Raw genomic sequence first — 11,338 nt, forward strand, 5'->3', positions numbered from 1 at the left:
CCCCCCTCCCCCCGCCCGCCCCGACAGGGGAGAAGAAGCAGCTCCCCTTTTCGTGCCCTCGAACAGCCTACCCCTCGCGCTGTGTGCTCGCCCGACCGCACGAAATGAATACCAACTGAGTTTGAGCTCGCTTGGGTGCTCCCTGGACCGGGGTCACGCCCGTCTCGATGGGAAGCATGTGCGCCGCACATGATCACACTGCAGTCGTGGGAACACCAACCCATGGTGTTCCTCCTCAAGGGTCGCCAGGCGCGCGCGCGGGGGGGGGGCCGCACGGAGTACACCGGTGCCCCTGTTGGCGGCCCGCCCGCCTGGCCGTGGGGCACCTGGCCCTGCGAGCAAGCCCGAACGGCGTGCTCGCTACCGGCCCCCGCCCGCGCTCGATGTGCAGTCGGCTGCGACCAGGAGGGCCGGGACCGGGCGCGGGCCTCTGCGTGGCTGCCGCGCCGACATACACCGATGTGTGCGCGCGTGCGCGCGCCCCCCGATCCCTGCGGCAGATGAATGGGGCGGGTTCGTAACGACCCGAAACGCCCCCCCACTCCCCGGGAGGCGGTTGGCGCTGCCTGCGTCTGTCCCCCTGCCCACCCCGCGAGGGGGCGGCCAAGGAGGAATGCGCCTGCCCCCTTGCCGCCCCTCGTCCGCGAGGGCGCGGCCGGGCACACGGCACCCGCGGCGGCGCGCCCCGGCCCGGAGGTCGACTCTGGCTGGGGCGGCCCGGTTGTCAGTTGTCACCTCTCGCCCGCTGGGGGCGCCCATTCGAGGCCCTGGTTCCAGCGGATTACCCCGGTTCTCGGGGGGGAGGGGGGGGGGGGGGGGCGTATGGGGCCCTGCGTAAATGTGCCTGGGACATGCCTTGCCGCTGGCCGCCAGGTGCCGCGCACCTCCGGCCCTCCCCCTCTCCCCACGCACGCCGGTCCGCCAGTGCCCCTTCCAGGGTCACCCATCCGGCCGGGGTCGCGCGATGGGCCGGTCGCCCGTGGCCTGCCCCCCCCCCCCCCAGGGGAGGATGGGCCCGGCTGGGCCACGCCCGAGTTGATGTTGCCCGACGGAGCAGTGCCCCACATTGGTAATTACACTCACCTAGCAGGCGGGCCCCGGCAGCCGCCGCCCCCCCCCCCCCCGCGCGCGTTTGTGTGTGGGGCTCCGGGTCCCAGAGGGGATTGTTTACCCCTCGCCGAGCCCGTCGATCTCTTTCACACGAGCGCGACCCAAATGCCCCTGGACTGCCGGCCGCCGGCCGCAGGCCGAAACACCTTTTCTCTCGGCCCGCCCCTCCCCCTCCCCCCCCCTCCTCCTCACCCCCGTTCCCCCTCCCCAGGAAGACACCCACCCACCCACGGCGCCGGCCATGACCGCTACCCATTCGGGGTTCCAGCCCCCCCCTGCGCCGCCGGGCTCGGCGGCCCCCATGCCGCCGGCTGTCGACGAGGTCCGCCCCGGCGCCGAGACACCAGTAGGCCTCCGGAAGAACCTGTCCTACCGCTTTGGCAACTGGTTTGTCAACGAGGGGCCAAAGGTACGCGCACATCCTCCTCTCTCTGATCCCCTCGTCCCGGCCCGCCCCCCTCCCCCCCTCCCGGCATTGCCACAGACACTCACCCGCCCCATCGCCGGCCAGGCCTTCTTCCTCGTCATCTGGACGGCCGTCAACCTGGCCCTCTTCCTGGACAGGTTCTTTTTCTTCCGGAACTCGGCCTCCTGGTCCAACATGCGGGACATCATCGGTGATGGGCTGCCCTGGGCACGCGGGTCGGCCCAGGTCCTGAACTTCAACTGCGGCATCATCCTGCTGACGGTGTGCCGCAACCTGATCACCTATGTCCGGCGGATCCCCGGCATCCGGCGTCTGGTGGACAAGCACATCACCTTCCACCGGGCCGTGGCCTGGACCATTGCCTTCGCCACGTATGTCCACGTCGGGGCACACTACTTCAACTTCCTGCACATCGAGCAGGCCACGCCGGAGGCCCGCAAGCGGGCCCTCCTCCCGGACGAGGGCACTGCCCTGCAGGTGGCCGTGTCGGCGGTGGCCGGCTGGACCGGGCACCTGCTGGTGCTGGTCATGTTCGTCATGTACACGGCCGCCGTGGAGGGCGTCCGGCGGAAGTACTTCGAGCTCTTCTGGTTCAGCCACCACCTGTTCGTGGTCTTCTTCGTCCTGCTGCTGGGACACGGCGCGCAGTGCCTGCTGCGTCCGCAGAATGCTGGCGCGGTACGCAGACCCTGGCACGCATGTGCCCACACATCCGGCCGATCACCGTTGGCGCCCCGCTGCTGGCCCGCACTCGCCCCCCCCCCCCTTCCATCCCAGTGTGAGTCTGACCCTCCTCCTCCCCGCCCCCCCCCCCCTCTCCCCCCTTCATGTGTGCTCCTGCTCCCCCGGTCGAATTCACAGGGGTACATTTGCATCCCGGCCACCTGGAAGTGGGTTCTCCTGTCGCTGGTGGTCTACCTGCTGGAGCGCATGATCCGCGAGATCCGTGCTCGGCGCACGACCACCATCGCCAAGGTCATCCAGCATCCCTCGCGTGTGGTGGAGATCCAAATGAACAAGCCCAGCATGACCTATCGCTCCGGGCAGTACCTGTTCCTTAACTGCCCGGACATCAGCCGCTTCGAGTGGCATCCCTTCACCATCAGTAGCGCCCCGGAGGAGGGCCACGTCAGCTGCCATATCCGCCTTGCCGGCGACTGGACCAGTACGTCTGCCACACATCGCCATGTGGTGGGCTGCCCGGCCTGCCTGGGCCCCCCCCCCTCCTCCCTGGGGCTTGCCTTTCCCCCGGCCACCGGCCGGCTCCACGCTTCCCTCCCCCTCCCCTCCCCCATGATTTCGAGATCGCTGACGCCGTCTGCCCTCCCCCCGCTGCTCCGACCAATGTCCCCTGTAGCCGCTTTCGCCCGGCGCCTCGGCTGCACATTCGACGGTGCTCCCGGCAACAATGGCCTCACCCTGCCGCAGGTGTACATCGACGGGCCCTTCGGTGCGGCCTCCGAGGATGTCTTCAAGTATGATGTACGTGCCGCACGTGTCCCGGGGCGGCGCGCGCACGCGGATCCCCGCCCTTTCTCGCCTGCCTGCCTGCCTGCCTGCCTGCCTGACACCCACGTCGCCCTCTTGTCCTTTTTTCCTCTCTACATGGTCCCCCCTCGCTCCCGCCCCCGCTCCCGCCCCCGCTCCCGCCCCCGCCCCCGCTCTAGGTGGCTGTCCTGATTGGCGCCGGCATCGGTGTCACTCCCTTCAGCTCGGTGCTCAAGTCCATCTGGTACCGGGTGGTCTCGCCCAACACCAAGGTCAAGCTGAAGAAGTGCTACTTCTTCTGGATCTGCCGGGACACCGGGGCCTTCGAGTGGTTCCACGACCTGCTGCGCGCCCTGGAGGCCGAGGACATTGGCAACTTCTTGGAGATCCACATCTACCTGACCGGCGGCCTGAAGCTGGACCAGGTGAAGAACATCATGGTCAACGACCGGGCTGGCCTGGAGGATGGCCTGACCGGGCTCAAGAGTCCCACCCGCTACGGGCGTCCCGACTGGGACACCATCTTCGGCAACATGGGGGTCCAGCACCCGGATACGGAGATCGGTGTCTTCTTCTGCGGTCCCAAGCCCCTGAGCAGTGCCCTGCACATTGCCTGCAACAATGCCACCAGCAGCAAGAAGGGTGGTGCCAAGTTCTACTACCAGAAGGAGAACTTCTGATGGACCCTCGACCCCGGGCGCCGGCACACGCATCCACACACCCGCGCATATGCATGCCGGGCATCGGCGCGGGTGGGTGCCCACACAGACACACACGGACACACCCGCGCACCTGCGTGCGGCCATTCGTCCGGTGGCAATACAAAGAGAAACCTTTGCCCCAGTGTGTATTCCCCTGTTCTACCCCACACGGAGCTTTGTGGATGGGGGACAGAGGCGTGCACATCATTGCGCCTCGTCCAGCTTTTGCTGGAAGTTCCGCCGATTTGGGTAGGACCAGCCCTCTCCATAATCCAGCGGGGGGACCGGCACCGGAAGGAGGAGCTCCAGATACCGCCTAATATGCGCGTGCGTGTGCGCGTGCGCGTGCGTGTGCATGTCGGGAGGGGGGGGGGGGAGGGCGGGAGGGGAAAGCGTGAGAACCGTGAATTGGTGGCCGGAAGGGAGGAGGGATACGCACCGCCGGCTCGTCAGACGGAAGAAAACGCGCAGATTGTTGAAGAACCCCACGTCAAAGGGATTCTCCTCGCAGGGGTCCACCGTGTCTGGGCTGTTGGGGGCGACGGCCATCAGATCCGTCATGCCAATGCGCCAGTTCCCGTGGTACTCCAGCTGGGACTTGCCCATGGAGGCCAGGTACAAATTCCAGAAGAGAAGGGCCAGCGTCGGGAAGAAAATGATCAGCGCCAGGAAGAAGGACAGGTTCAGGAAGAAGGACGTCCAGGGGGAGCTGAAGATGGCCGGGTCGAAGCCGTGGTACTATGTGCGCGCGGCGCTCACGAATTAGCGTGCGGGAAGAGGCGCGTGCGGGGGCCGGGGCAGCGGGGTGCGCCTGTGCCGTGGGTGGGTCGAAAGAGGGAAGGCAGCAAGGGCGGAAGGGGGGCGGGCAGGGGGTGCAGGACCACACAACACGCACCGGCCGGTCGAAGTAGTGCGACAGGATGAAGGGAAGGCACTTGTAGGAGAAGTATGCGCAGGCCAGCGTCAGGTAGGCCAGGAACAGGACAAAGTACCGGTGGTTGTTGGCTCCGACACAGGTGGCAATCCAGGCTGGTGGGGGATAGGTGCGGGCGAAGGTCAGCATCAGCGCGGGACGATGCCATGGCGGACGAGGCGGGGAGGACAAGGAAAAAGAGGGGGAGGGGGAAGCACTGCCAGATTTGACCGTGCTCCTCTTGCCCCCGCGTATGCCTCTTCTTCCTTCTTTTTTTTTTTTTTCGACGCACGACAGTGGTGGTCCATGCGGTGAACGCAGCTGTTGATCGAGGCACGGAGATGGCAGGCGGGTCAGGCAGCGGCACACCGAGACGCGGACAGACGGAGAGGCAGGGAGACGGAGGGGCAGAGAGGCAGACCGCCGGAAGGGCCGAGGGACACAGACAAAAAGGGAGCAGGCCTCTCGGCACGCACCGGTCACAAATGCTGCAGTGGTGCGACCGCGGCGGCCGGGCCTGGTCACAGCGCCGGCAGTGGTCGCGCGACCCGGGCCCAGCCCGGCGCCCGGCCTGGAGGAAGGGCTCGGCCGGGTTGTCCCCGAGGCTGCCCTCGGCGGGGCCGAGGTCCTCCGGCGCGGGGGCCGAGAGGTCGCTCATCAGCATGTCGGCCAGGGCCTCCTGCCGGTGCATCGGGACATAGCTCTTGGCCATGATGGCCATGTAGAAGTTGAACCACATGCAGGCACAGATCCACACGGCCACGGCCAGGTCCAGCAGGAGACCCACCGTCCGGCCGGGGGTCATCTCGGGCAGGGGCATCCCCCCGCGCGAGTAGTCCGGCACCAGGGGGGTCCCATCCGGCCCGAGGGCAAAGAAGTACCGCAGCCGGACGACAAAAACAAAGTAGAAGATCGTCACCGTCCCCAGCAGGCCGATGGCGAAGGTGACCAACATGGGGCCGAGCGCGCGGAGGCCCTTGTCGGCCACCCGGTTGAGGAATCGCCGGTGCCGCGAGAAGAGCATCTCCAGGGCACCGAAAATGGCCTTCGCGCTCATGGGGGGCGGGCGGGCGGGCGGGCAGGCGTGCGACGCGAACGGAGACCCGGGGCCGAGGAAGAACGAGGGGGATGCGGCACAGGAGGCGCAGTAGAAAGGAGCAGGAGGGGAGGGAGGAGGAGCAGGGGCAGGAGGGGGGGGGGGGGGACCTGCAAGAATGGGGCGCGAGTGGACCAGCCACCAGCGGATGGCCGATTGCCCGGCCACAATGCGGGATCCACACCGGTGACTAAGGGGGGCGCAAGCGCGTGCGCGCGTGACCACCATGCATCGGGGCCCCGGCCCGATTGGCCGCGTCGCGTTGGGCATTTAATCAGCGCCCCCAGCAGGCCGGCCGGCCGCCCCGGGCCTGGGCGGCACCCGCTCCATGCGCCTCTTGCCTGTCGCCCCCTGCCCTTCCTCCACCCCCCTCCCCCTCCGCCCCGCCCCCGCCCCCCTCGCTGCCACACCATGCTCGCTCGGACTTCGCAGTTTGCCCGCTCGATCCACCTGTCGGTCCTCCGGGCCCCGGCCACCACCGCGGCCCTTGGCCGGCGCTTCGAGTCGTCGCTGGCTGCGCCCAAGGCGGCCGATGGCTCCGACGAGGAGGTTTTCGTCACGCACCTGCAGGGCGCCGACCAGGGCGTGGCCGTTCTGTCGATGAACCGCCCGGCGGCCAAGAACGCCCTGAGCAAGAAGCTGCTGGCCGACATTCGTGCCACTGTGGATCGCCTGCGCTCGGACAGGTGCGTGTGATGTCCTACCCTGGCGCCTCCGCCCCCCGGTGCCACATGCGTCTATGTGTGTGTGTGTTTGTGTGTCGCGCGCGCAGCTGCTTGTGCGGCCGTATGCGCAGTGGCACACGCAGTTACACCCACACGCCGGCATACGCTCACACTCGCTCTCTCTCTCTCACACACACACACACATTTACATGTGCGCGCCGCAGCTCTGTTCGCGTCCTCATCCTTCGCTCCCATGTGCCCGGGGCTTTTTGCGCCGGGGCCGACCTGAAGGAGCGCGCCACCATGCCGGCCCACGAGGTGTCGGACTTCGTCCACGGCATCCGGTCCCTCTTCAACGACATTGAGAACCTCCCCTTCCCGACGATCGCCTCGCTGGATGGCGCCGCCTTCGGTGGTGGCCTCGAGATGGCCCTGGCGTGTGACTTCCGCACGGCTGGCGCCGGCGCCCGTCTGGCCCTGAGCGAGACCAAGCTGGCCATCATTCCCGGGTGCGCGAACACCAAGCCGCCCCCACCGGCCTCGCTGGCCTGTCCTCTCGTTTGCTGACATGCATGCATATGCCTCCGCCTCCATGCGCGCTCCTGGCATGGCCGCCGCGCTTTTCCCCCCAGCGCCGGCGGTACCCAGCGTCTTCCCCGGCTGGTGGGCATGCACATGGCCAAGAAGATGATCTTCACTGCCAGTCCGGTGAACGCCTCCACCGCCGAGTCCATCGGTCTGGTCACCGAGGCCGGCGAGCAGGCATACCCCCTGGCCCTGAACCTTGCCCGGCAGATTCTGCCCCAGGGTGCGTGTGTCTGATCTGCTGTCTTTTTCCTTTTCTCCTTGCCCCCCCCCCCCCTCGCCCTTCTCGCGACCGCCTGCCGGTGCAGGCCCTCGCCCCGCCCCACGCCCCTCCTCTCTCTCCCGCGCTCGCTCCGTCAATTGACCGGCTCCCCTGCATGCGCGCGTGAAAAAAAAAACCGACCAAACCAACTGCCAGGCCCCATCGCCATCCAGGCGGCCAAGGTTGCCATCAGCAAGGGCGCCGGCACCGACCTGGCCACCGGCCTGGCCATCGAGCAGGCCTGCTACCATCGCGTCATCCCGACCAAGGACCGCCTTGAGGGCCTGCAGGCCTTCCGCGAGAAGCGCGCCCCGGTCTACAAGGGCGAGTGAGTGCATGTCCGCCGTCGCCGCCCCCGCCCCCGCCCCCCTCCGCCTCCCCTCCTTGTGTGTGTGGGGGGGGGGGGGCGTCATGTTGAGTGGGTGGGTGTGTGTGTGTGGCCACAGCTCGCCTAGAAACAAGGCGCCCATGCCTGCACTGCAAGCGCGCACAGAGACGCCAGCGCTGGCACAAAAATACACACGCGAACCCACGACCGTGCGCGTGCAAAGGGGCCCAACAACACCAATGACAATGGCGGCCAGGAGGAGGAGCACACAATGGCGCGTATATTTCTCGGGGATGCGCGCACGCGCGCACAAGGACGGCAAAAGGGGAGGGGGGAGTCAAGGAGGAAGTGCACACCTGGGGAGGTGCGAGATATATGGTACAAACTGGGCGTGTGTGGGTGCGTGTGTTTTACATAACCATGCGAGGGAGGGGGAGAAAGGGAGGGGGGAGGGGGAGAAAGGGAAGGAGCGGGGGGGGGGGGGGGGGGGGGGGGGGGGGAGGGGGGACCTTCAATCAGGAAAGAAGAGGATACGCCCCCCCCGGGAAGCTGTGTGCAGATAGGCAATGCTTGGGTGCGTGCAGGAGGCCGTTAGGACAGCCTCCAGGACAATGGAAGCAGAGGCACGAGCATCGTTCAGGGGAACGCCCTCGAAGGCGATGGCCATGACGTTCTCCTCGAAGTCGAGGAGCGCTTCGGCGTCGAAGGTGGTGCGAGAGCCGGAGCTGCCGCGGAAGCCGCCACGGCCGCCACCGCGACCGGCGCAGATAAAGACGCAGGGGGGAGCCCACACAGGGGGGGGGAGGCGGAGGACGGCGGAAGCCGGCCTCAGGAGTCTACTACAGGAGGGAGGATGATACACACACACACTGCTGCGCGTTTACCAGCGCCCGCCACCACGGCCGCCGCCGCGACCGCCGCCGAAGCCGCCGCCACGGCCGCCGCCGAAGCCACCGCCACGGCCGCCGCCGAAGCCGCCACCGCGACCGCCGCCGAAGCCGCCACCGCGACCGCCGCCGAAGCCACCGCCGCGGCCGCCGCCGCCGAAGCCGCCACGGCCGCCGCCGCCGAAGCCACTGTTGTCCTCCAGCTCCGGCAGCTCAGTGCACACGGTGAGGGTGGTCCGGGCGTCGGACCAGGACTCCTCGGCGAACTGGCACTGGTCCAGCGGGATGTCGAACAGGGCCTGGGTCTTGTCACGAGAGAGCTTCATGTTGCGGACGCAGGGCCGGAAGTCCGGGCCCCAGTTGCGCTCAACCAGCGACCAAGCCAGGCTCGGCGTGCGCATGGGCTCGCTGAAGGTCATGGCATAGGTGCGGAAGCCACTCTGCGAGCTGAGCAGCGAGCGCTCCTCGATCTGGGTCGTCTGGCCGGAAATGACAGCCAGGGCGGCCGACAGGGTGTCCACCGGGCAATGGTCCTCCAGGTACTTGCTGACGGTCTCGCGGAAGAGCGGCAGCACGGCCGGGTCCACGGCGGCCAGACCCTGCAGAGCGTCGCGGGTGGCGGCCTTGACGATGTCCTGCTGCTGGGGGGCACCAATCCGACGGAAGGTGATCTTGTTCCGGCGCTCGATGTTGGTCAGCAGGTACTCCTGCTGGGGGGTGAAGAAAACAATGGCAATGCCGCTCTTGCCGGCGCGGCCAGTCCGGCCGGACCGGTGGACATAGTCCTCGCTGCGCTCGGGCGGGTCGCACTGCACCACCAGGTCCACCTCGGGAATGTCGATACCGCGGGCGGCCACGTCGGTGGCGATCAGGCACTTGATCTTGCCGTCGCGGAAGCGAGCGAGCGACTGCTCGCGCTGGGCCTGGGTGATGTCACCATGGAGGGCGACACACTCGTTCTGGATCAGACGGTCCAGGGCCAGGTCGTTGGCCTCGCGCTTGGTGTTGGTGAAGACAATGGTGCGGCCGTGCTGACCGGAGTAGACTGGCGGCGGGCGGGCGGGCGGGCGGACGGGCGGACGGGCGAGGGGAACGAGTGTCAATGAGCATACCCGGAGAGAGCAGTGCCGGCCGGGGGGGGGCGCACAGTTGGCAGCAAACGAGGCAGAGGAAGCAGAGGAAGCAGGCATACGCACCGCGGATGACGTCACGCAGGGTGGAGGCACGCTCGGAGAAGGGGCACCGGATGGCCAGATGCTCGATGGTGTTGGAGGTCTGGTTGCCATCCGAGTGGACCAGGTTCACATGGACACGCTCGCGACGCAGGTACTTGCTGGCCACGGACTTGACCCAGGTGGGCATGGTGGCCGAGAACATGATGGTCTGCGGGCGGTTGGGGAAGTCCTCCGGCACGGCGCCATTGCCGGACTCCTGGCCGTCCGGGTGGTACAGGGTAAAGAGGATCTTGTCGATGGCCTCGGCGAAGCCCACCTCCAGCATCCGATCCGCCTCATCGAGCACCACATACTTGATGGAAGACAGGCTCAGCCGGCCGCGGTCCAGCAGGTCCTGAATGCGCCCCGGGGTGCCGGCAATCACGTCCACGCCCTGGCTCAGCATGCGCTCCTGCGGCTCGTACGGCGTGCCACCGTAGACGGTCATCATGCGCAGCGACCGGCTGCCCACCAGCGACCCGAGCTCCGAGTCGATCTGCTTGGCCAGCTCGCGGGTCGGGGCCATGATGATGCACACCGGGCCGCGGCCGCGACCGGAGCGCGGCTGCTCGAACAGGCGCTCCATCAGCGGCAGGCCGAAGGAGATGGTCTTGCCGGAGCCGGTACCTGTACATGCCGGCACAGGGGCCGGGGCCGGGGCAGGGGCAGGGGCAGCGAAAGACATCGCGTTAGTGCGAGAGGGTTAGCGAGCCGCCAGGAAGAGCGTGAAGCGCGGGGAAGTGTGCCACAGCCGGGGCCCGGTCCGGCCCGGCAGGGGGGGGGGGGGGGGGGAAGCACGCACGAGCCTGGCCGATGACATCCTTGCCGTCGTAGATGGCGTCGTAAGTCTGTGCCTGGATGGGGAAGAGGGCGGTGATGTTGCGCTTGGCGAACTGGGACACGGTCTCCTTGGAAATGCGGAAGTTGGTCAGGGCCAGAGGGTTGGGCTTCTCGGCCTCCTCGACCTCCTCGACCTCCTCGACCTCCTCGGTGGCGGCCTCGGCGGCGGCCTCGGAGGACTTCTTGTCCTTCTTATCCTTCTTGTCCTTCTTGTCCTTCTTGTCCTTCTTGTCCTTCTTCTCGCTGCCGTCAGACTTCGAGCGCTTGGAGGAAGGCTCCTCCTCCGAGGAGGAGGAAGACTTGCGCTTCTTGCTGTCCTTCTTGGAGAGGGGAGCAGCGGCCTCGGTGGCGGCACCGGCCTCGGCGGCCGTGGCGTCAAGGAGAGCCTTGTCGGAAGAAGACATGGTCAAGGGGGAAGGGGAGGGAAAGGAAGGGGAGGGGAGGGAGGTGGAAGGATGTGCGTGCGTTCAAGCGGCGAGTTTTCGATGCGTAGAAAGAAAAGTCGGGGGAAGAGGGGCTTGGCAGACGTGAGTGGTGCGGGCAGTGGGGGCCAGTCCACAGAGGGCGGGGGCATGCTGTGCGGGCCCTTCAGTGAGTCGCTTTGGTGGACACGGGCCAGGGGGAGGGGGACGCCCAAGGCGGTGCAACTGCCCGTGAGCAGCCGCACCTGGCAAGACGGTCTCCACTCACACACACACACACACACATACACACATACACACACACACACACGCGCGCGTGCGCGCCTCCTGCCCCGCCGCCTGAGGCAGTGGAGTCCGCATGGACCACACTCCGCCCTCGGCCGGGTACCAGGAGGGGGGG

At 67.7% G+C, this 11,338-nt stretch overlaps 4 protein-coding genes across 5 annotated transcripts; 2 read left to right on the forward strand and 2 right to left on the reverse strand.

Moving 5' to 3' along the window:
- The first annotated feature begins 1,272 nt into the window (after positions 1-1,272).
- On the forward strand, positions 1,273-3,861 carry H696_04237 (hypothetical protein). Its single transcript, XM_009498116.1, has 5 exons — positions 1,273-1,519; positions 1,622-2,215; positions 2,399-2,702; positions 2,895-3,019; positions 3,205-3,861. Exons 1-5 carry the CDS (start codon positions 1,352-1,354, stop codon positions 3,703-3,705), a joined length of 1,692 nt encoding a protein of 563 aa, XP_009496391.1. The 5' UTR covers positions 1,273-1,351; the 3' UTR covers positions 3,706-3,861.
- H696_04238 lies at positions 3,860-5,711 on the reverse strand. 2 transcript variants are annotated; one of them, XM_009498117.1, is made up of 5 exons: positions 5,116-5,711; positions 4,932-4,960; positions 4,622-4,755; positions 4,166-4,464; positions 3,860-4,042 (listed from the first exon to the last, which is right to left on the reverse strand). In XM_009498117.1, exons 1-5 carry the CDS (start codon positions 5,694-5,696, stop codon positions 3,931-3,933), a joined length of 1,155 nt encoding a protein of 384 aa, XP_009496392.1. In that variant the 5' UTR covers positions 5,697-5,711; the 3' UTR covers positions 3,860-3,930. The 2 variants fall into 2 exon arrangements, with proteins under 2 accessions (XP_009496392.1, XP_009496393.1); XM_009498118.1 differs by having other exon boundaries at positions 4,932-5,711.
- A 394-nt stretch (positions 5,712-6,105) lies between these two features.
- On the forward strand, positions 6,106-7,621 carry H696_04239 (methylglutaconyl-CoA hydratase). The gene is made up of 4 exons (XM_009498119.1): positions 6,106-6,421; positions 6,625-6,909; positions 7,033-7,208; positions 7,404-7,621. Exons 1-4 carry the CDS (start codon positions 6,147-6,149, stop codon positions 7,577-7,579), a joined length of 912 nt encoding a protein of 303 aa, XP_009496394.1. The 5' UTR covers positions 6,106-6,146; the 3' UTR covers positions 7,580-7,621.
- Positions 7,622-8,455: 834 nt separating this feature from the next.
- Positions 8,456-11,057, reverse strand: H696_04240 (hypothetical protein; the record flags this gene model as incomplete). Its single annotated transcript, XM_009498120.1, has 3 exons — positions 10,479-11,057; positions 9,659-10,303; positions 8,456-9,507 (listed from the first exon to the last, which is right to left on the reverse strand). The coding sequence occupies exons 1-3, from the start codon at positions 10,918-10,920 to the stop codon at positions 8,456-8,458; spliced, it is 2,139 nt and encodes a 712-aa protein (XP_009496395.1). The 5' UTR covers positions 10,921-11,057.
- Between the last annotated feature and the right edge of the window lie 281 nt (positions 11,058-11,338).

Source organism: Fonticula alba (assembly GCF_000388065.1).
Source record: "Fonticula alba strain ATCC 38817 unplaced genomic scaffold supercont2.7, whole genome shotgun sequence".
NCBI classification, from domain to species: domain Eukaryota; order Rotosphaerida; family Fonticulaceae; genus Fonticula; species Fonticula alba.

Excerpts from the sequence above, each read along its gene's own strand:
- H696_04237 (XM_009498116.1), top strand. The coding sequence starts at position 1,352 with ATGACCGCTACCCATTCGGGGTTCCAGCCCCCCCCTGCGCCGCCGGGC. Across the intron at positions 2,216-2,398 it reads GTCCGCAGAATGCTGGCGCG|GGGTACATTTGCATCCCGGC; the intron begins GTACGCAGACCC and ends TCGAATTCACAG. Across the intron at positions 2,703-2,894 it reads CCTTGCCGGCGACTGGACCA|CCGCTTTCGCCCGGCGCCTC; the intron begins GTACGTCTGCCA and ends TGTCCCCTGTAG.
- H696_04238 (XM_009498117.1), bottom strand. The coding sequence starts at position 5,696 with ATGAGCGCGAAGGCCATTTTCGGTGCCCTGGAGATGCTCTTCTCGCGG. Across the intron at positions 4,961-5,115 it reads CACTGCAGCATTTGTGACCG|CTGCGTTCACCGCATGGACC; the intron begins GTGCGTGCCGAG and ends CTCGATCAACAG. Across the intron at positions 4,756-4,931 it reads CCGCATGGACCACCACTGTC|CCTGGATTGCCACCTGTGTC; the intron begins GTGCGTCGAAAA and ends ATCCCCCACCAG.
- H696_04239 (XM_009498119.1), top strand. The coding sequence starts at position 6,147 with ATGCTCGCTCGGACTTCGCAGTTTGCCCGCTCGATCCACCTGTCGGTC. Across the intron at positions 6,422-6,624 it reads GATCGCCTGCGCTCGGACAG|CTCTGTTCGCGTCCTCATCC; the intron begins GTGCGTGTGATG and ends TGCGCGCCGCAG. Across the intron at positions 7,209-7,403 it reads CCGGCAGATTCTGCCCCAGG|GCCCCATCGCCATCCAGGCG; the intron begins GTGCGTGTGTCT and ends ACCAACTGCCAG.